The following is a 23871-nucleotide window of genomic DNA, read 5'->3' as shown; positions in this document are numbered from 1 at the left end:
ATATCCCCAGATAGGAGATTTTGTTAACAGAAAATTGGGAATTGAATGTTCTTCAATCAGTGACAGTGAAGGCTTTAAGCCCTAATACACTGCTTCTGCTGGGCACTGTCTTATTCGGGAAGCCCTGATATTATTCCTTTAAAGAAGCTTAACTGAAAAGATCAGAACAGTTAAAAAGATTTACTGGTTTATATAAAAAATACACATAACAGATCCAACTGGAAAGGACACAATAAAAATTATATGACAGACACAGAATTATGTCTTCTCTTTTTTACTAGAAGAAAAACAGTTCTGAGTAGTTTTAGATAGATTACTTATGCAGTATTCAGTATTAAGTTTCTAATTTTGATAACCAATGTCTGCACATAGCAGGTACAGATTTAGCTTTGCATCCTGAAAGAGCCTTGACTAGTGCATGGTCCATCTTCAGCTACTCTAATCCAAAGCAGAACTTGTAAAAGCTGAGGGACAGGAGAAGTAAAACAGGTATTGCACCTAGGGTCTCCCATGATCCTAATGCAAGTCCAGAGCATGAGCTTTATCTGGGCACAAAAAGTCACAGTATTGTGGCACCAAGGGCTGAAAAAAAGGACATAAGGAGACAAAAAATGCTCACATTTTTCTAGAGAAGTTTAATTTATTTGGTCCAGGGGTTTTAGTTGATTAAAGCACAGCCTAAGTTAGAGACTCAAAGAAATGTTGGGTGATCTATATGAATGACATGTTCCAAATAACTGAAAAGCACTAAAATGACATTGTGTGTCACTGTGCTATCCTACTAGTGCAAAATGAAAATATTCGCTGCTGGGGGAATAAAAAAAATTAGGCTGACTGTGGGTAGCCCTTCAGCCCTATTTCTTTTTCTCCAGCTGCAAAGATCATAAGTACTGTATCGTAGGTATTTAAGAAACTGCTCTGAAGCTTTCTTATGGTGCTCATAAATAAGAATGCAGTTAACTGAATTTTTAGTAAAAAAGCTGAAAAAGTTAATGTTGTTTATTAGTTGTAGAGATCAGATACAACAATAAAAACACCCAAAGAAAAGCCTAGTCAGTTCCCATGGTACTTATTTTTGAGAGGGTACCTCTAGTTAGTGCTTCACCATCACCACATCCGTAACTCAGGATGAGAGGAAATGGCCTCAAGTTGTGCCAGGTGAGGTTTAGATTAGATATTACAAAAATTTCTTCCATGAAAAGGTGGTCTGGTGTTGGAATAGGCTGCCCAGGGAAGAGGTGGAATCATTCTCTCTGGAAGTGCCTTAGGCACTTGGGGACATGGTTTAATGGTTCACATGGTTGTGCTTGGTTAACAGTTGGACTTGACAATTTTAGAAGTCTTTTTCAACCTTACTGATTCTGTGATCACTAGCTGTGAATGTACAGAAGAGAGTTCAACAAAAGACAGAAACACCGAGATGTACTTGGCATAATAGATATTTTGTCACAAAAGGACTGGGGTCATCCCACAAAAGCAAGAACATAAAACATCTGCAATTATTATATGCCCTGTTAAAAGTCAACAGTAATGGATAGCGTCAACCTGTCACAGAAGAAAACAAAAGTCTGGATCTAAAATCCTACTGGGAAAACTATACATCCACCAAGTTTGGTTTATTTTAAAGGTTAAAAATGAAGAAACAAAACAAAAATGGTACACTTTAAGAAATAATGGAATTCTGCAACGGTTTCCATTCTGTATGAGAGATGACAGATTTAACATATCTATTTTACATCTAATATGACTGCAATCAGAAGCTAATGATTTAAAAATATTTTACTTCTACGTACAGAGAATTATATCTTTTTAATAAATAATATCCAACCAGTAGTGCATATTAAAAACTGCAGGAATCAATCACAAAATGTAATCTACTCATGAGAAACCATGCCTCCCTTACCTAGTAGCATACTGCTCTATCCTGGAGTGTGTGTCATCATGAAACAGCTGTGGAGACTGGGAAGGACTAGTTTAAAAATAATAATAAAACAATTAGTGATGTCTAAAGCAATTCACGATATAGACAATATTATTTTTAAATTAAGTTAGACTGATGACAAATAAATAAATTCACAATATTCCCGACAGTGTTATTGCTTTGGGTTAGTCATGCCCTATAGTTCATGCACATCAGATTAGTTGCAACTGAGCTAAAATAAAACAACCAGCATACTAGGCTTTTCAGACAAAGGGGTTCTGCATACTCACTCGTATTGCTCTGGCCACATACTGATGAGAGTGATAGGACTGCAAGGAAGACACAAAAAAAAAAAACAAACAAAAAAGAGAGAGAGAAAGAATGAAACTGTGAAACAACTGTAGCATCATTTAAGCAAGAGAAAGTTGGAGAAACAAAATATTTTGACCAGCAACCCACCCAGATTATTTCCATTAGCAACAATTGATGAAGAAAAGAGGCAGCAACGGATACTGCCATGTATCACAGAGGGACAGGAGACTGACTTACACACTTTGTTTTGTTAAATAAAAATCAATTTAATGAAAAATCCAAATCAGAGGTATTGACTGAACTGCAGTTCATAAACTATAATCCACTCATTTAAATTCTGCTCAAGTACTGGATCTTTCATCTTAAACTAACTAAAAATGACTAGAAAAAATGTGGTGGAAAAAATACTACCAATAAAAACCCTGCTCTATAAGTCACAGTTATCAATGCTTATTTTCCTTATGCATAAAAATAATCAGAGATAAATACATATTATACTGAATTCTCATACTTGAGTAACTACATAGGATTTTTTATTTTAATGTTTTTATTAAAAGGAATGTATTACTGTGTTTTGCCACCTGCAGGGCAGAGAACCAATACCAACAGTTTCCTCAGCATGGTGCTGGCAATTTATCTGTATATTTCCCACATGACTGGACCAAAAGAGTTTTATCCTGACCTGTGATTACAGTTTTGACATTCCAATTTCTGGCAGCATTGGCAAACTTTCATCACATCAAAGCGGCTTTGTTTTCTGTGTTGGTGGCAGCTGAAGACTGCCCCAGTGGATAACATTTTAACACTTGAATGTGCATTGCTTCCTTAGAAGCCAGGCCACCAGTTTTCAGATTACTTCCTCCTGTTTCTTAAACTGCTATTGAAGAAGTTTTGTTTGGTTATTGTAAATAAAATGCACAGCCCTCCAGCCATGAAAACAGAGCAAAGGCAATGGCACTAAACTGCTGTATGAAAGCAGAACATCTATGCTAAAGCCTCACATGAGCTGCTGTTAGCTAAGTGTGCCATTTTCAGACAGCACAGTACTGCCACAGACTCCAGCATGTGAAGGACAGTCAATCCATGAAACTAATTCTAGCACCTTGTCAACACATTTTAATTTTGTTCTTGTAACAATGTCTTCTGCTGACAACTACCAAGCAAGTAAATAAAGTGAAGCACTTCTGTCAGCACCATAAATAATACCGTGGAGACACTGAGAGTGCTCTCTCTGATTAAGCCACCTGTTTTTCTGATGCCTGTAGGACCCTAATTAACTCAGAGACTTCTAATTCCAGGAATTTTGACATAACCAAATAGGCAGTGCAGTTCAAAAAGCCCAGTCTCCTCAAAAGTGTTCTCTGTAAAACAGCCATTCAGCACCCTCCAACATTACCTGCTTCGTCCATTGCCATGGACATTATAAAGTCCACGGCTTTATAGTAAAATGCTTACGAAAATCTAATATAAAATATGTTACTTTTAAAAAATAGGCAAGATCTGCAAATAACATGAAACAAGTAACACAAAATAATACAGAACAAGGCTCTGCAACTGTTTTTTGTTATTTCTTGAGTTCTTTTTTTTTTTTTTTAAATAGAATAGGTTAGTGACTCCAGTGACTCTATAAATCAAGCTTACGTCTCCAAGTTGTCACCCTCCAATACTGTTTGCACGGGTAAGTAGCCAAGTCGGGGATGCTTTGCAAAATACTTCTTTGATCGGAACTTATTCTTCAGCACCTTTGTGAAGTCCCGTACATCTTCCCCAGATGTTGTCTTTAAAAAGTTAAAGAAATTAAATTCAACATTGCTAAATTGCATTTATTTAATATCAATATTAATGATTAATAATGCTGGTACTGCCCTGAAAAAGAATACAAGGAAGAATTTTAAAACGTTAATGATGCTAAAATTGCCTTTTTAGTATCCTGAAATAGGGTACAATAATAACAATAATGCATCTAAAAAATTTCTTCTGGAAAAAAAACAGCAAGGCTTCAAATTCCCAGCAAAAAAAGCATTTACCAATTAGTTTACGAATTAGAAAAAAATTGAAAAAGGTTCAAGTTTTAAGTTACACATTTATAACCAGTCCTACAAAACATAAAAATTTCTCAGAAAAATAAAAAAAGGCTTATCAGTTTGTCATAATCAGTTGGAAAGATACAGCCCTCTATGTGCACAAAGTTCCCCAAAATACTCACTGCCTTCCATTCTAGACCTACAATGGAAAACTTTATCACAAGATGGGAGTGATAGGTGCTAAACCATTCTCAATGGCCGAGCTTTTCATAAGCATTTTCTGCCACTACCGGTATCATTTGAGAGTGGAAAAAAACCCCCACAGATGAAGTGACAGCCAGTGTACAGCCACTGTTTAAAGGTACAAGCAGGACTGATAAGAACAAATACTGCCTGAAGTAACAAACTCACAGGCTGATTACTACCTTACTCCTTACTACCACAAGATAAGACTAGGACAAAATTAGCCACGAGATTTTTCAAGTCTAAATTTACAAGTTATAATCACCATTTTCCATCCCTCACAGTATCTTTTTTACTGACTGATGAAGCCTCTTCCAAAACTGACAAATGCTTAGCCCCATCCCTCCTGGTTTCCTACCCCACCCCACTCCCAGAACACAATTAAAATTTAAGCAACTGCTTTTAAGAATTAGTTTAACTGGAAATAATCACAGCAATAATGGCAGCACTGCTCTGGTAATACTATTCAGCTAACTTCTACAAAAGCAGGGATACATGCAAGCATAAAATACAAGGTGAAAATGGCAATAAAGAGATCTGCAGGAAGAAACAGTAGTATACAGTGTGCTTTTAAAGTATATGTGCTCAGACTGTGCTGAGTACTTCAACAGAACAGTCCACTTCCCATACAGCAGTTACTATTAAGCATTTCCTCTTGCAACTGCAGTAAAGAAAAAGTGGGCATTCACCTCCCGAGTTAGTTGAAGATTTGCAACAGCCTCTACAGATTTCCAGTACAATCTCTGTAACAAACTACAGATTGCATTTCTGTACCCTCCGCTTTGGGAGAAGCCTGTTGTCAAAGTGGATGGATAACCATAGGGAAAACAGAGAGAAAGATTTTTTCAGTTTTGTAATCTTTTTCCCTGATACACTATAAAGAAGCCTAGAAGCAGGCCAGGCAAACTATTCCCTGATTCTATTCTCTGTTATCAAAACATAAAAATACTTCCCTATGTATTTTAATATACGCAGTTACAAATACAGTTACAAATGCAGATCAGACAAATAATAGAAATTGTAGATAATCAAACTGGTGTTGGTAGATTTCTCATATATGACTTTAACAAGTAACAACTGAGAAAATTTGAGATTAAGAGGTATTTGAACCCCTCAATTTTAATACAAGTGGATTTTAGGAGGGCTCACAAAATCGTTCTCGGAAACCATCTACTCCAACCACTGTACCATCCAAAGAAAGAACATGAGAACTCAAAGGACTGCTTATTCTCACGCAACAGTAACTCAAACAGATGGAGCTCTGTCCCAAGGCCAAGGAATGAAAATTTTAGTACCTACACATTATAGAAATAAATGTCTACTGAGCTGCCAAACTCTTCCTCTGGTGTATTCTTTATTTGGTATGACAGCCTGATCCAGTTCCTTGGAAAGAAAACTAATATGACTGTGTACTGACTGAGGACAGTAAATATTAACCCGTGAAATATGAGCAGATTTGAAAGAACTATTTTAATCTACACACAAATAAGATACAACTCTTCAAAATATTTCTTCTACTTATTTTTTCATATAACCACATTATACAATCCAATCCAAAATCATGTCAAGGTACTATAACATTTTCCTTTCAAAAATCAATAGCCAGGCACTGCTGTTTAAAATCTATCTTCTAAATTAAAATAAACAGGTTCCCTGCACACTTTCTTACATCATGACATCTTGACTACTTCCACATAAATCAATAGCACAAATACCACCATTGTTTCAGAACTTCTTCAAAAGCAAAGAAAAAAATCCTTTTCTTCACTGAACATTCAGCCAAAGGACCATGCTTTCAAACTCAATTTAAAATCTCAGTTCTTAGAGCAAGACAAAGTTCAGGAAGGAAAAGAAGGAACATATAAGATTCATGGCTGCCACACATAAATAACTAAAAAAACACCTGTACCAGAAGGTCTCAAGAAGAAAGTATGTAACAACTACCAAAGTGGCATTAGCATTCTTCAATATACCAGCCAGGCATAAATGGAATCATAAGTAACAAATGAAAACCAGATAAAATTTCTTATAATCCAATGCAAATTTAAGAACTGGGATTTCATGGAAAGCAGTGGAAAAAAATGACTATGCTGAAACATGTTTTTCATACATAGGTTAAAAAAATAGTTTCTGTATACTTTTAGTATATTGGAAATAGAACAAGTCTTCATTGGGAAAAAGTATCACCAAGAATGTAATAAAGCAGTTAGAGAGCTCTAAATTAAATAATATATAATATAAAAATTATAACAAATATATGAAACATATGTGAATAAATAATATAGAATACTTAAAATACAGACATACATTTAATGTTATTTATTTATTACTATTCTCTTTTTCAAAGAAAAATTAATAATGGAGGCCCAAACAATTTCTTATTCCTGACTCATATTCAACTTGCTGTCAACCAGGACCTCCTGGTCTCTTTCCACAGCACTGCTCTCCAGCCTCTCATTCCCTAGTCTATGCACACAACCAAGGTTGCCCTATCCCAGGTGCAGAATCCAGCATTTACCCTTGTTAAACTTCCAATGGTTGGTGATTGCCCATCTCTCTAAGTTGTCAAGATCTCTCTACAGGGCCTCTCTGTCCTTGGGGGGGGGGAGTCCACAGCTCCTCTCAATTCAGTGTTATCAGCAAACTTACTTAGTATTCTTTTGAGTCTTGAATCCAAGTAATTAATGAAGATGTTGAAGAGAACTAAATCTAAAACGGAGCCCTGCAGAACCCCACTAGTGACTGGACGCCAGCCTGATGTCACCTCACTTACTATAACTCTTTGTGCCTGACCCGTGAGACAGTTCTCACCCATTGAGTAACATGGTTATTCAGCTGTATGCTGGACATTTTGTCCAGAAGGATACTGTGAGAGACAGTATCAAAAGTTTTGCTGAAGTCCAAAAAGAGTACATCTAATGGCTTTCCTAGATGAACTACAACAAGGTAACTGTTGTAGAAAGAAATCAAGTTTGACAAGCAGGACTTTCCCCTCAAGAAGCCATTTCTAAACAACTCATACTTTTAAACAGCATCCCACATCCCTTGACAGAGGCATGAGACAGAATACCACAAGAACTAGGTTCTTAAAGGTATAAAAACTGTATTCATGGTTGTTACTGCCATACCATTAACTGTGCAACATTGTGAAGATTACCCTTCTATGACTACTTTCAAATAGAGGAAATTCATAGCAATTTCTCACAAAGAGGAGAGACTGATTATAAATTTTGCGTATTTTGGTTTATTCCAATGAAATCAAGATGTAATTTCAAGAGTAATTAACTTCCCTCAGAATTTAATGGGATTTATCAAATGAGTTGCAAAACAGTAGCAGATCACACAAGCCAGCTACTTGAGCAACTGTGAGACCAGTTGCCCAGCTTCTGAATATCAGAGACTACCCTGATGAGCTAGCTATTCTCAAGGCAAAGAGTTATCTCTGACCTCCACAGCTTAAAGCAATTTTATGCATATGAAATAGTCAGATTCAACCATTCTAGCTGCTTGCTTTCATCTTCCCCACAGAACAATCCCATTTTGTTAACAGTGAAGTGTCATGCCCGGTGCACTGCAAAGCATATCAAGATGAAACCACTGACTTACTTATGTCAGTTTGTTGTTTATAAAACACTGAGGCTGCTTGATGTTCAGGAATGTATCTGTCTTCTCTGGATGTCAGTAGAAATTCAATTTTCAGATGACTTATCTAAAGGAAAAGTCTTAACAGGCATTATTTCAGATAAGCTTTATTGTGCCTGGAAAAAAATTCATTCTAGGGTAAACTACCATTCAACCAATAATTTCTGATGTCTTGACTATCATGTTCTGAGCTCTTCCAGGGAAATAAAATTCTGGTCATCTGAAAAATGAAAGGGTTAACCTTTGCTGCCATTGTTTTGTATAGAAAGGCTACCAAAAATTAGTTCCCTAAAATAAGGAGCTGTGGCACAGAACTACAAAAATTGATTATACTTTCATTATGGTAAGGAAATAAGTCTACTTGCAATGAGAAAATGTTCAGAACTGTGATTTGGTATTTTTACATTACTCCAGAAAAGCTTTTTTTTATATTCTTTGCTGTGGAATATAGGATTTGCAAAGTGAAAACAAAGAGAGAGTTTTCTTTTGGAGAATGAAAACTGATGCAGTAAATATTTCCATCTGAAATTCAAAGATCCACTGGTACAGAAAGCCACATTAATATAACACAAGTGACACTATTGAGAGGATTTCTGTTCCAAACCAGCTAAAAATAAACCATGTAGATAGTTACATAAGAGCATTCCTGAATTAGATGCAAGGAAAATCTTACATCTTACACATCTCTGTGTAAAATTCTACATTAAAAATCCTGTTTCTCCATCTTTTCAGAGAAAGACTAGGTGAAAAAGGTGGAATACTAACTAGAATAACTTTGCATTTGTACTGCTTAAGAGAGAGTAATGTTTTCAGTTACTTGTTACACCCATCTCTAAATCCTGGGTGAAAGAAAACCAGACATAACTCGAGTCATTATTATTAATTTTTTTGCATTTTCAGCATAAAAAAAACTAAATTGCAAGTTAGGATGAATGCTGAATGGCATTACAGATAGTATACATATAGCTATGTGGAGTAAATGGTCATACTCTGAAACTGTGAAGCAATTATTACCTAATGCAAATCACAAAACTCATTAAAATGGAGAATTGTCCCCTTGTAAATTTAATTTTAAAAACAGATTCCTTAAGCCATTCTCCAAATTATTTTAAATTTAATTAGAAGTTACTGTGCTTCTGAAAAATCCCTTCATACCCTACACTTAACTACTTACCTGAAGACAATTAAATGGTCTTGCCTCCACCTGTGACTAAGCTCCAATTCTAAATGTCAGCTTAATTAACGGAAGCATTTTCTTACCTATTTATTGCTAGTATTCTTGATATTAATGTATTAATATGCATTAGCAGCAAGAAAGAGAAGCTAGGTTTATTAATGAGTTCATGCATTTGTACTCTGCTTTTCAACACTGGCCAAAAAAGTAACATTTTAACATCAACAGCTTTTAAATTTAGTTGAAAAGGTAGAGTAGATGCACTCTTCAGGCTGTCTGTACTGTAATATAATGGATTCTACCGAACAATTTACTGGCCTTTGGTACGTTTTCTTTCATTTCACAGACCTAGGTCCATGCTATTTTTCAGGCATTACTCATTTTAAACATATAAGCTATTCTACTAATTGGAAATTCTTGACTACTGTATTACATTAAACGAATTCAAGTTTAGCAACAGATTAGAACACCAACCAACAAACAGCAAGGATAAATAATACTGAATTCTTTTTGTGAAATCAATTCTTTATTCCTGACCTAGTGCAGATGAGATTAGTTAAAACAGATTGCATGTGGGTACTGATTATGGAAGTTTAACAGGCATGTAAGTCTGTTCATGTAATGGGTCATTTCTTTTTACAGAAATGGAGCTAGCAGAGTGTACTTACAGCAGGACCTCAGTAAAATTCCAACTCTCATATTCAGATTCCAAATTAATGGGGGTCAGTGCTGGACCTCTAATTTTACGCGTCACCTAAATTAAATGCCATTTCTTTTATTCTGCTCTACTTAAAACTGCTGCAAGTTTCTTCCTTTACCTCCTATACACTTGCCTTCCTTCAGTCACTCTAATCATGTTACTTTATTTTACACTTAATATTGCTTTAAAACTATATTCTTTCTGTAGCAGTAACAGAAATCTTCATTATAATACAAGTCATCCCTAGTCCCACGGACAAGAGAGGATTCCACCATTTCCAGAATATGTTTTTCTGTTCATCAGTCTTTAGTTTTAAATGAGATGGTTCACAGTTATGTAACGTGAACATGTTTAACAAGAACTGAATTTTTCTCTTAGATATCAAATCTGCTGCTTCGGAAAAAACCTGGAATTCATCAGAAATATACCATCCTATTCTAGGGATAGTAGATACCTCATACCAGATATAATCTGTATTTGACTGATTTAACAGGAAGGTCATTTTATCCTGCGGACCAGCAGCATTATCTATTTCAATACCCCTTATACTTTGATTTCTGAATTTTCAGTATATTTTAGGTAGTAACAAAAAATATTTCTGTTCTGCTACAGATGAGGTTTGAGAGAACTTCATAAGGAGAAAATAAAAAATGAATCCAAGAAAAATACATTCCAAACATGTTCAAATTTTTGGATTATGTTGGTAAGGAGGCAAGTAAAAAATCAGTATCACCATATTTTTAATGATGTCTATTCACAGACCTCCAGATCTTGAGGGTTAGAAAATGGAAAAAAATGGCCCTATATCATACCACAAAACCAGTACAAAATAAACCAGAAAATGATTTCTGAAAAGAGAAGGCATGAAGAGAAAAAACAGTGACTAAACACAACAAATATTAAAACTGGCTGAAAAAAACAACAAACATACTTAAAAAATATTCTTCAGAGTATAGCCTGACATGCCAATTTATCAATCAAATCCTAACATTAGGATACAGAATTAATGAAAATAAATTAACATAACTCATGTTTTCTTCTGATTATAATGGAGTGAAAACAGTATTTCATAGAATTTGAATTCTGTTACAAGACACAAGCCAGGTAAAAGAGAGGGAAAACACAGGTAATAAGGCCAACAACTACAGTAAAAGACAGTCAGGTAACTCAGTAACTTTTTGCTATTCTAGCAACCCAAAGAACCTTCTAACACTATTGGAAATCAGCTCTATTGAATAAGCTCTATTTACATTCCGGTCTGAATTTTTCTGAGCAAACAGACCTTTCAGCACTGTTGTATAGATAACATAACAGTTATCCTATTAGTTTATTTCTGAGTTAAAATTCTTGAATTTAAACAACTATGACAAAAAAGTGAAAGTGCTATTTGCATGTAGCCACCCAGCCACTCCTCCACCTAAGAAAGACTCCTAGAAATCTCCATAGAAAATTGTGTTTGAAACACCATTAGGAAAATACTGTGTTTTAAAATTAGTTTGTGTTAGCTACTGCAGGCAAACCTCTCACAGAGAAGATTTTTGGTTAGAAACTATCAATTTATTTTTTTCAGCTACAAACCAATTTTTAAATATCCCTGTCAACAGTAATAACTCAGCAGAATGAAACTCAACATATTTCCAAATCACATTTTCATGAAGCAAGCAAAATGTTGGACCTGAAAGTGAAGACCACACACCTCTCCAAAAATATTAAAGTGCATTACTAGAATATAAATATTCTTTCCTATGGTATAGCAATAGTAAAGTGAGTCCTTTTTCTCTGACATGTTCTCACCCTTACAGTGTGTGCGCATACGCAAGTATACAAGTACTACAATTACATTTAATATTCAAGCTTTGTTTTTACAAAGCAAAAGTGAAGTTCAAGTTCTCTCACAGCTGGATATGTCTACCCATTTCTACAGAATCCAAACACTGTCCACATAAAATCAGCAACACTAGCAAAGTCCCTGATGCCTTCCAAAGAGAAAGGTAGCAATACAGGCCCTACTAAACATATGAAAAAGAAATCCTGGCAGAATAGTGAAGTGACGAAAGACTCCGTAAAAAATTTAGACCTCAAATAATTCAAATAATGATTGTTACCTCTTAGAAATAGTAAATTAGTACTCACAGGTATACAGTACTCCACCATTGGATAATGCAATTTATGCCCCTTTGCTGTACGGCCAGAAAAGAAACAGCTCTGACAGACATCATAGTTGAAATGTTTTAAGCTCCGATACCTATGGGGACATTAAACATAGTGATTAAAGATTCTTAAGTCTACTTCTAATTAAGCCTCACAAACCAAATTACTCTCTGAAATGGTGTCACCTGGTTTTCAGCAGCAGCAGCAACACTGCGAATTTTTTGGGATTAGCTTCAAAAGAACTTTGAAGTGTGTGGGTGTGTGGGACCAGGATGTGGCACAGCCAACACTCATCACAGCTGCAGACCCAGGGGCCACTGCAGTGCCACTGCAGCAGATGCACGGGAACACAGGAAACCTGCAGCCCTCTTAACCCACTTCACAGAACCTCCCGACACTGCACACCTCACTGAGTATTTAAAAGTTCCTGTCTCTATATCCATATAGAGAGCCATTGTCAATCATGTGTTGCCTAAGTCACTTTGAAGCAGAAAATCTTACGGGCATCAGCTTCATAGATGGACTGTGAAGAATTTATAATTTTCAAGTTTTTACTGACTTTAAACCATATTGGCTTTAGTTTTTCTTTTCCTCTATTTAGTGGTCAGATGGTATCTCAAAAAACTTTTATAAGCCAGACTGGTTTACTTTTAGATGCTTTTACCCTGAACAGTTAGCTTAAGTGTTTGTAAATAATTTTGATGCTCAGAAATTCCAAACACATTTCAGAAAATGAAATTCTTGAAAATTCATGAATTATAAAAACAATAGAAAATTCAGTTTAAAAAATTACAATGATATATTTACTTTTGGTATTTGTTTTTTTTAAGACTATGTATAAACAAAGTAACAAACTTATACAGTATCCCTTGTATTAAATGTAGTCACCGGGAACATGATTTATTTATTTAGACCACAGCAGACTAAAGCAACAATTCAATTCCAGATTCCCCCCCACTGTTTTTATAGGTATGGTTGTTCTGACTGGATGAGATTATATCATTAGTATGAAACTAAAATGAGCAAACTTAACCAAATTGAATAGCTACTGAATAGTTAAAGTTTAAATTAAATTGCTTTCTGAGAGCCGTTTTCAGTACCCATCCACATTTTTTCCCCTGCTGAGTTTTATGTTTTGTTTTGCAAGAGAATACGTGCCTATAAATGTAAAGGTTCACTTTAAAGGATGCTGATGCAGCTGTTTATAATTTTTACTCAGAGCCTGTGCATTAAAGGGCCACATTTACCTTCTGCTAAGATGCTAGAGGCTTTTGTTGTTGCAGATCTCTAACTTCATTATAGAAATTATTTAGAATGACCCATTCCTTTGTCTTCCTTTCTCTGCTTTTCTATCTCTCTACCCTCCTTCTACACACAGTACAGACAAGATTCATCATCCCCAACTTAGACAACTAAAACATATCTGAGCTGGAGCTTTGTCACTCTATGCTCCCTCAGGCAATAATAAAGAAAAATAAGAACACTTCAAGAAATTTCATCTCCCCTTAAGACAGGCAACAAAGTTTGATCAGATTTATTACTTTTGCAAATATATATCTATATTTATAATGACAAAAAAGAGGGTTGCTAGCTCAGTCTTGTAAGATTGACTAAAACCAGCATGCCTAAAATTAGGTGAGATGAATCTGACCTCAGGATTCATATTATTATCCTTTAAAACAACTGAAAGATGGAGTATAGAAAGCATGGGGTACAAAACTTACTCATCTGCCAAGATACCCGAAGAAAAACCTTAGAAGCACTTACAAGAAAGACCTACTATATTTTTCCTAAATAATACACTAGACTCCATGACCACAGTAGAGGAAAAATCCAGTTATTCTTAGCTCTAGCTGTAGCCCCTACTGGGATTTCCTGGGGGATATTTTGCATCATTTTGCACATGGGAATAATCAATTCACAAATGCATGCTAGTTGTAACAGTACTCACTAAGGGTACCAACTACAGTTTAGGAGAATAAGATGGAGAATATTCCCCATGTAATTTTTTTCTTTTGCAATTCACACCTTTCTTTGAACAGATGAAAGTTAGATTAAGTTCAATGCTTGAGACAGGAACTATGCAAGCTGCATCACAGCAACATATCAGTGTTTGTTTTAAGCAAGGAAAGACTAATGTTGAAGGGTGTTTAATGTTGCCTGGCATAAGTTAGTTTCCCAAGCCCTATGCAAGAGAGCAGACAGTCAGTCCACATTTTTTCTTACCGATCACCTCCTTTTGATCTTGTGCTTACAAAAAACACGATGTGCATTCATATTTAATTTGTTGTCTATTGGCTCCAACAATGCAAAAACATCTGATGACAGCCTGCCCTGTACCTCTGTCAGTCACTGGCTGTCTAACAGTGGTACTGCAGCAGCCAGAACTGCACTAGCTCAGGCCACACCACAGGTGACAGATCCTATCTTAAAGCAGGAAAACAGTGGAAAACAGACGGAAAAAACTGCACTTGTTGGAAGGCTTAAAAGTGTGGATATTTTCAGGGAAACACTGTACCTAACTGCCCTCCTCTTACCTAAATCCGACAATTGGACACTCTTTACAGATGTTGCACTTGGCCTGATGTTTCGCTGTTTCTGCAGCTGCCACGCGGTGTAGAACTGGTAGCCACACCATAGACTGTGGTTCTAAGCGCATCCAATCTATAAATTGCTTTACAGTTATTTCTGGCTTATTGTGATTCTGTGGAGAGAAAGAACCCACATTCAAATTAAAAAAGAATAAATAATAAAATAAAACAACACAACAGCACACACCCAAAAGCAAATTTTCCTTAGAATTCTATGGAAGAAGACCAAACAACAACCTGTGTTAATCCTTTCCATGACAGGTTCATCCAAAACCATTTACAAGACACAAGAAATAACCTTGATCAACATGTAAATAAAGAAAACAAGTCAGTCAGTAAGACTATAGGAGACTAAAACAGCTATGATAGAGTAAACAGACAGTAATAAAGGTGGAGGACATAGTAAATGAGTAACAGAGTCCCTTGTAAAGTTGTCTTTGAACTGAAAGGACTTGAAAAATAAGTATGAGCATGAAAGGGAAGCACTTTCTGACCTCAGACATGCTAAAGACATGGCTGACTTTTGAGTTAAGATCGATGACAAAATGCTAAATGTCAGTAGTGCTTGCATGTGCCTATTGATTGCCATGAGACTCATGTAATTTTTTTATTATGCTTGGAGCTCACAGTATTCTTTCTAGTTAGCACATTAAACACACACACACAAATCGCAAACAGGCAGGCACGTAACTAATGAGAAAGAAATCTCCCATTTTATAGGCAATTGCTGCAAGAATAAAGCAGAGCTAAAGTATTAACGTGATTGTTTTAAAAAGCAAACAAACATGTCTCTACATTTTCTTTAAACTGTAACCACTAGAGAAGCCTAGCTGTAAAGGTATTCTATTCATCAACTTTGTCAGCAATAAGAACAGAGGTCATATTTCTGAACTCACTGGAAGTAAAAAAAACCAAAGCTTAAAAATGAAAACTACTCTTAAATGGTAACGCATGACAGAAAGAAATCCTAGGTTTCTTAAACTATTTATAGTCCAAGTTGATTTTTGCCAGTAAAAGAGGGAAGCATGAAAAAAACCCACATTCTTTCCTCACCAAGAAAATACTTGGCTGAGAACTGTCATGCAATTGCAAATTTTGTCTATGCTTTTCTAATGACCAGAGACTGAACTTGAGCTATTCGTGTGAGATGAGGGGTGCAACCTCATTATCAGTAAAACTGTAATAACACATCAAGTGTTTAAATGCTACCTTGCTAGTAACCCCTCACCCATAATTGAATAGCATGGGAGATGGGGACTTAAAGATCATTCCTCTGTCTGCCACTAACAAATGAACAACCGAATATTTCAGTATGACTTGAACCACTCAAGGCCAGTTATAGCTATGTCAAGCATCATCCCTTATTGTCTGAAGCAGCAGCGTTAAAACATAAGGGAAAGTTTTACATGGTTAATGGGTCAAATCAACTTCCGTAAGTACCTACTAAATTATTCATAACCTGGACAAACACACTTCCAATTCTAATCACCTGACTCCAGAAATTAATCTAATAGTTCTGAAAAAAGCTAGCGCAACTGCATCTTTCAAAGCACTGGACAAAAAAGTAGAAATGTCTATGAAAGAATGGCAAAAGAAAAGTGCTCTGAAAGGTCCCTAAAATCTTTAATGTTTGATTCAATAAACTCCGAAATATCCAAGTCATTAATTTTATACACACCACAGTGAATTTTTAATCCATATACAATTTCTGATGATGTTCAAATCAGCCACTTTCACAGAAATAATACACAGAAGCAGTATAGCTATCAATAGCAAACAGTTGGAGCTTTAGGCATCCTTGACAAAGTCAGTTAGTTGTGTTTCATTACAACATCCTGTTTTTAGTTCTCATCTTTAAACAGACAGATTGCCTCATTAACCCCTGGCATGTAGTGTGGGGCTGAACAGCAGGATGCAAGAGCTTAATTCCATTCTGATCTGCTGCATAAAGGCTCATGATATATTAATGACTAAGCTTGAAGTTTCATGCAAGTGCAAGCTCTTTTGTCAGTAAAATAATTTCCTGGTTCATAAGGTCAAAAATTACTACCAACATCATTCTCTTGTTCTGTTGAGATTGTGTCTTGTTCCAGCAGGGAAAAGCATGTTGTTCTCACAGTATTAGGTTGCTTTGAACAATGCAAAGCAGGGTAATTGACTGCTACAAAATTTTTTAACAGTTTTTAGAGCTGCAAACACTGTCAAAATCACAAAGATTTATATATTCTTTTGGCTAAACATAATTTGTTTCATCTTCTCCTAAACCATAAACCATCTTTTACAGCCGCATTTTCACAATAACTTCCCACACTTAGTTGCAGGTGCATATTCATTTCTGTTCAAAACTCAGTGGATGTTTTTAAAATTCCTCCCTTCTTTTTACATCATGTACAAGTAAATCTTTAGACTTCCCAGAGGGTTTTTTTTCTCATGAAGGTCTTTATCTTACCTGTTGGAAGCAGCTGCGCACACTGGGTTCAATGTTGCTCCCACCAAAGGCTGCCACTTCACCAAGCTGTCGTGGGATCTGGATAGCATCGTGAAGCAGAAGGCCCAGTTGCCTCTGATCACACATTTCTGTAGGGCCAGCCACCTCCTTGAAGAGGTCTGCAACATCCAAAAAAAGGCACTGTATCATTTCATTTCCACATACATCCCCTTTCATTCAGTAATGCTGCAGCTCGGCTTTTAATATTTTTGTTATAGTCATAGTTACATGGCCACAGACCCATTTACAGGAGTTTACCCTAATTTAATCTTGATAATTTTCAATATGTTTTCTTGATTTGTAACCATACAAATGAGAAAAATAAGGCCAAATGAATGAAACTATACAGCTTCTTATGGCACATGGTAGCCAGGAAGGTGATTTGAGGCAGCCAGCACAGCTTCACCAGTAAAAAGTCCTGCCTGGCCTTCTATAATAGAGTGACTACATCAGCGGACAAGGGAAGGGCTACAGATGTCACCTCTCTGAACTTCTGTAAGGCCTTTGACATGGTCACCCACAACATCCTTCTCTCTCAACTGGAGAGAGATGGATTTGATGGGCAGATAAGGAATTGGTTGGATGGTCACATCCAGAGGTTAGTGGTCAATTGTTCAGAGTCCCAATGGGCATCAGTGACAAGCGGTGTCCTTCAGGAGTCTGTATGAGGACCAGTGCTATTTAATATCTTCACCAATGACATAGACAAAGGGATCGAGCATACCATCAGCAAGTCTGCAGATGACACCAAGCTGAGTGCACAGTTGAAGGGATGCAGGTGCATCCTGAAGAACAGGATGCCATCCAGAAAGACCTGGACAAGCTTGAGAAGTGGGCCCAGGGGTATCTTATGAAGAAGTACAAGGCTGAGTGCAAGGTGCTACACCTCAGTCTGGGCAACCCCCAGTATCAATACAGGCTGGGGGATGAAGGGACTGAGAGCAGCTCTGCCAAGAAGGACTTGGGGGTCCTGGTGGATGAAAAGCTGGACGTGTGCTGAGAAGGTGTGCTTGCAGCCCAGAAGGTCAACCGTATCCTGGGCTGCATCAGAAGAAGTGCAGCCAATAGGCTGAGGGAGGTGATTCTGCATGCTCTGCTCTGGTGAGACCCCATCTGCAGTGCTGACTCCAGCTCTAGGGTCCCCAGCACAGGGAAGACATGGAGCTGCTAGAGCAGGTCCAGAGAAGGGCCACAAAACTGATCATAGGAGAGATATTCCATCCCTCTGAAGAAAGGCTGAGAGAGTTGGAGTTGTTCAGCCTGGAGAAGACTCCAGAGAGGCCTTATTGCAGCTTTTCAGTACTCAAAGGGGGCTTATAAGAAAGCTGGAGACAAACCTTTTTAGCAGGGCCTGTTGCAGTAGGACAAGGGGTAATGGTTTTAAACTAAAAGATTTAAACTAGTTATAAGGAAGAAATTTTTTACAATGAGGGTGGTGAAACACTGGAAAAGGTTGCCAAGAGAGATGGTAGATGCTCTATCGCTGGGAACATTCACAGCCAGGTTGGAGAGGGCTCTGAATAACCTGATCTAGTTAAAGATGACCCTGCTTATTGCAAGAGGGTTGGTCTAGATGACCTTTAAAGGTTCCTTCCAAATCAAACTATTTTACGTTTCTATGAAGAATGAAATATTTCAGAAGTCCATATCTTATGCTAAAATCTATGCCATCCTTCAGTTGGCTGGGGACAGAAGCACATTTGCTCTGAAGAGAGACTAGAAGTTACCACGAGTCACAACTGGCCATGTGAAATAGCTTAAAGCAAGAGCAGCAGCAAGAAAGACAACTCAAGCTTAACAATAATCACATTTTCTTCCCGGATAACCATGTCTGCCTTCCATGTCCTTTCCCTTTACTGATTCCATTTTCTTAAGGTAGGTGTCAAGCCCTGCAGTATAAATGGATGAACCAGGATGACTGTAATGACGGAAAAAATGGATGCTGAAAGGGATCATGAAAATTGTTCCAGATACAGGCACTGGGAAGAGGATACTGCTTGTACCTACAGTCACAGTTAAGCACTGAATTTAACAGGCAGGGCTGTCTGCAGCACAGATGTTATTTCTCAAGTGCTTTCTTAACACATTTCTTAGATTGGATAATTTTAATTGTTAAAGTGTTCAGCCAAAATTTTTAATATGTTTCTGCCAATAATTTTGATTTATGAACTCCATAGCTGTGAACATTAACACTTATTCACAAGATTCATCTTTCCTGAAAACATCTTAAATGCTGAGTTTATCAAAGAAATATTTTTAAATTCTGTGAGTGGTACAAATTACAGAAGAAATGGAATTAAATTCTTGTGTTCGTTCCAGTTGGCTTTTACATTGTCCTTTTGCACTCAGTAGCTGGCTTGGATTAAAACTTCAAGTAATCTTAAAAGAAAAAAGAATCCATTTATACTATTCCCCTACTTTTTCATGTTTCCCACCAGAACAATCATTAATAGATTATAAATAAGTGAAATTTGAAAATTCAGTCTGACTGCATTTCTGATTGAGAAAAAGACAAGCTTTGTTCAGAAACACTCAAGAGTAACTCTTATTACACTGCGTAAATTGCTTTGTCCTTCATTTAGAACAACTGTCAAGTTTTGTCAGCGTGCTTCAGATAGTCTGGTCATACTTTATTTCTTCTCAAAGGAGGTGGAAGCAGAAGAAAGGATCTCAAAGTATAAAAATCCAGATGGCTGAAATAATTTTTAGAGTTTGCCATATTTTTCTCACCCCTTTCTTGCCTAGTCAAACAGCAGCTACAGCATCTTCACCACTCAGTGTTGAGGAAAAAAAACCACCACAGACAACAGTGGTGACAGAATTAGTACTGCCCAGCTGCAGGCTCGTCTTGGCAATCTCTGATCCTGGCTAGCTTCTTCAGCTTAGGTTGGCATAGTTTTTCAATTTTTAAGAGTCAGCTTAAAAAAACTGATAGTATAAAAAAAAAAAAAAGGAAAAAAAGAAAAGTTTGTCTTACTCTGTTTGCATCAGTCTACAGTGGAAACAGGCATTAAAAGAAGAACAAGTCATTAACTGCTTGAGCTGGGAGGCAGATGAAGTCATTTCCTAAGCCCTAAAACTTCAGTTGACTATGGAGCTGGTAAATAGACGAAAAACTGTGTGACAGGAGGGGTAATAGGCAGAGTGATTAGCTAGGAGGAAACCAGCAAATACCTTTGAAGAACTCAAACTCCTCCAAAACACTCCAGTTGAGTTTTATTTGTTTCTTACCACCAGCAAGTGCCATAACCAAATGCAAGGCTACGGATGGTATCCTCTTTTCCCAAACCCTTCAATGCCTTCAGTGTGGCACACAGGAGCAGAAGCTCCTAAACTAAAGGTATAGAAAGTGAGAATGCTCTTGCTATCTGGCCTACCTACTTCAAATAACCCATGAACTGTTCCCTGGCAAAGGAGGTACGGCAAGAGCAACTCAAGTGGCAAATGTATTGGAGAAGAGCCTGTTTTAGCTCTGACAGGGACCACCTGGACAATATACTTGCATCAGTTGGAAAGGGGACCCCATATATCACTCACCAGCAATGATAAAAGCCATAAACTCTTGTAAATGGAGTTTGTTAACATGCACATAAATATTAAATGAGTTTCAACATAAAATACATTGACATTAAGGTTAAACTGTATAAGGGACTCTATCAAAGGACAGGAAGAATGATTGAGGGAGCAGAGAAACGTGCGGGGCTTCGTTGCTGGCTGCGGTTAAACCATGACAAAATCAAATGTCTCAAGAGTCCTGAAATTATGCCTCAAAAGTCTGGTCTCTGCGAAGTCTGAACACTTGAGCAGACATTCTGCTCAACGGTTTTACAAAAGAGGGAAGGGTTCATCCAAAAGATTTTAAAACAACAAACTTGCCTATTTTACTACCAACTACTCTAAGCTTCTCTAAGGCTACAACATCTAAGGCACAATCTGTGCTCTGCTAAGGGCTCCAACCACAGCTGTATGATGACTGTCACTCAGAGGAGTCTGGAATTGCCAATGCCTCCTAAATGGTTAGAAGAAATATAGCCAAAAGGAGCAAATTTCAGGAGCTGGTCTGAGAAAGGAGAAAAAAATCAGATGGCAGATAATTCGTATTAAGCACCCATGTTTGGGGATCCTGTTCTTTCTTCCAAGTCACTGACTTTCTTGAAAATACTTAGGATTTCCACCACAGTTTTCACTTAAGGATCTGAAACCTCAGTAGGTAAAACAAAATTTCTCTCACAAAGAGATTATTAGTAGGGTGTGACAAAATCAAAAGAAGCAAAAGAGGTCACACCAAAGATAAGGTTTTGGTACACAGCTGGTGCCAGAGGACCCCAAAACACTGACTGCAAAGCCACTGCAAGCCAAGAACCAATACCTAAACTGTTACTTCCTTCCTTCTTTAGCAAATTTTTTTTCAGATTTAAGAGGTTTTCTGGTGACAATTTTAAGGTTCATAAGGACAATATCCTGAAAAATATATCAAAGCTCCTGATCACAGGAGTTACAACAACAAAAAGGATGCATTATCGGACTAATAGTCTCTGCTTCGAGAACCCGAGCAACTACTTTAATTTCAGATGTATTTCAGGTTGAAGTTATGATCACTTGGTACAAAAGTCTTCTGAGACTTATTCTGTACTAATTTTTTTAGGACTTTTCACAGCAATATTCAGAAAAAATAGTCCATGCTATTAACACAGATGACGTAAAATCTGTAGCCACAATCAGCTGCCACTATCTTTTACTACTAAATACAAAGCAACAACAAAAAATTAATCAGACCTAGTAATTTCTTTGTTCTGCTTCAGTGCCTGCATTTGGTAACTGTAAACATACTAATGTATTACCAATAGCAATTTCATGTGAGTTTATTCTCAGGTTTTGGAGTTTTTTGAAACCATCTTTTGAAAGTGTTATCAAGTTTGTTATCCACAACCTAACTGACTCCTGTACTTTAGGAAAGCTTTTTATTTCACACTAAATGGTAGATTACTCCCTGAATTGTCATTACTGAACAAAGGTATGTCCGTCAACCTTCTTCAGTTATGGAATAATTCAAATATATGTCAAATGACATAAGGAAACTAAAAAACCCAAAGTCTCAGTATGCCAGTCAGATGTCAAAATATGTCCCAATGCATAAGACACATACTTTTGCTCATTTTGCTCAATGTTAATAACCAAGATTATAAGATTACCTACAAGTGCTCTTAAGGAAAGCCGAAATTTTTGCAGAGCTCAAAGGTACATGCAGCAAATTCAGTCTCTATAAATTTTTCATGTGTTTCCAAAATGAACCAAGGAAATACTGCAAAGAACAGCAATTTTAAGATGAATGTGCATAATATGTAAATGTCCATCACATAGGATGCTCCAATATAATGCTTCATCTTTTTTCTATATTTGTCAGGGGGTTTTGCCACAAAGTTACTCAATTTTCCTCTGCTCCTGAAATTATTTTTGTGAAATATTTTTATACTACTTAGTATTTCTCAAGCTTGTGAGGTTACTTAAATCAACATAATTTAAACTTTCATTGTGCAATTTTGGCAGAAAGCACATATATCAGAAAACCATTTTCAGAGTTCAGATAATCTTTCTCATGGACTACTAAATACAATTACTGGATTTTGATGTATTTCCTTGCTTTATCAGCCATAGAAATCTGATGCAATCAGTACTGACTTGCTTGATTTTTCCCTAAACAAAACATACACACACACACAAGAGAGAACAGAATTGGTCAAATATAATACTTCCCTAGCTTCCACATGGCTATGTTCTCCTTTTCTTTTGGGGGCTGCAGTACTGTGACTTATGACAAAGCAGAATTGACATCAATACTTTCCAGTCAAGATATAAATCCTACTTTCTCCATTGTCAATGATGATAATGAAAACAATTGTGTTTTACTTACACAGAAAACTGCCATGTACAGGCATGAAAAATATTTTACTTCAAATTTCGCTGCAATATGTGTTGTCATTGTATGTGACTTAGTTATATAGAGTATTTTGTAAAACTTCCTTACATCTGTACTTCTCTTCCAGAAGGCCCTTAGAAAGAGACATCAAGCCAATTTTCAGGGACTGCACTCGAATCTTTCCAGTTCGGCCACTGAAATTATAAAGATAAGACAATTTAATAGTTTAATTTTATTTCACTCCAATTCAAGTCTATTAAAAATACAAAGATATTGGTAACTTCTACTTCAAATATACTTCAAATCTCAAAAAAAAAAAACAAACAAACCACTACAAATCACATTAAGAATTGTTCCCTTACAAAAGCTCAGCTTGCCTTCTAAGCAGTTTACACATATTATTCCAAAGGACCAGATGATTAGCTCTGTAAAACTCTTAATGTGATTTGATAATGTGATATACACAGAAAAAATACATGAGCACACAGCAGGAAAGCCTATTACTCAGTGTGAAACAAAAGGACTGTAATAAAACCAAGTTTTCATATCACAGTAATTCATTCTCTTTTTTCCCTTAATTTTTGTCTTTTATGTTTAAAATGCTCTGATATATATGTCATTCATTCATGGCGAGGCTTTGCGAACGAAGATTTGGAAAGGCTCTGTCCACATTTGCTACAGGCACGCTGGTGGCTTATGAGGCAAATA

General features: G+C 36.6%; 1 protein-coding gene across 8 annotated transcripts in view; it reads right to left on the bottom strand.

Moving 5' to 3' along the window:
* UTRN (utrophin) overlaps positions 1-23871 on the bottom strand; it is a 368451-nt gene that overhangs the window by 26673 nt on the left and 317907 nt on the right. For all 8 annotated transcript variants that reach the window (XM_017813718.1, XM_017813716.1, XM_017813719.1 and 5 more), the window contains 7 exons: positions 23272-23357; positions 17208-17365; positions 14705-14871; positions 12150-12261; positions 3875-4011; positions 2212-2250; positions 1904-1969 (listed from right to left, as the gene is read on the bottom strand). In XM_017813718.1, coding sequence (XP_017669207.1) covers positions 1904-1969; positions 2212-2250; positions 3875-4011; positions 12150-12261; positions 14705-14871; positions 17208-17365; positions 23272-23357 — 765 coding nt within the window. The remainder of the gene's footprint in view (positions 1-1903; positions 1970-2211; positions 2251-3874; positions 4012-12149; positions 12262-14704; positions 14872-17207; positions 17366-23271; positions 23358-23871) is intronic.

This window comes from Lepidothrix coronata, unplaced genomic scaffold (genome assembly GCF_001604755.1).
Source record: "Lepidothrix coronata isolate B3197 unplaced genomic scaffold, Lepidothrix_coronata-1.0 Scaffold42, whole genome shotgun sequence".
Taxonomy (NCBI): Eukaryota; Metazoa; Chordata; class Aves; order Passeriformes; family Pipridae; genus Lepidothrix; species Lepidothrix coronata.
The sequence above is the reverse complement of the archived record's forward strand: the minus strand, read 5'-3'. Positions and strand labels throughout refer to the sequence as shown.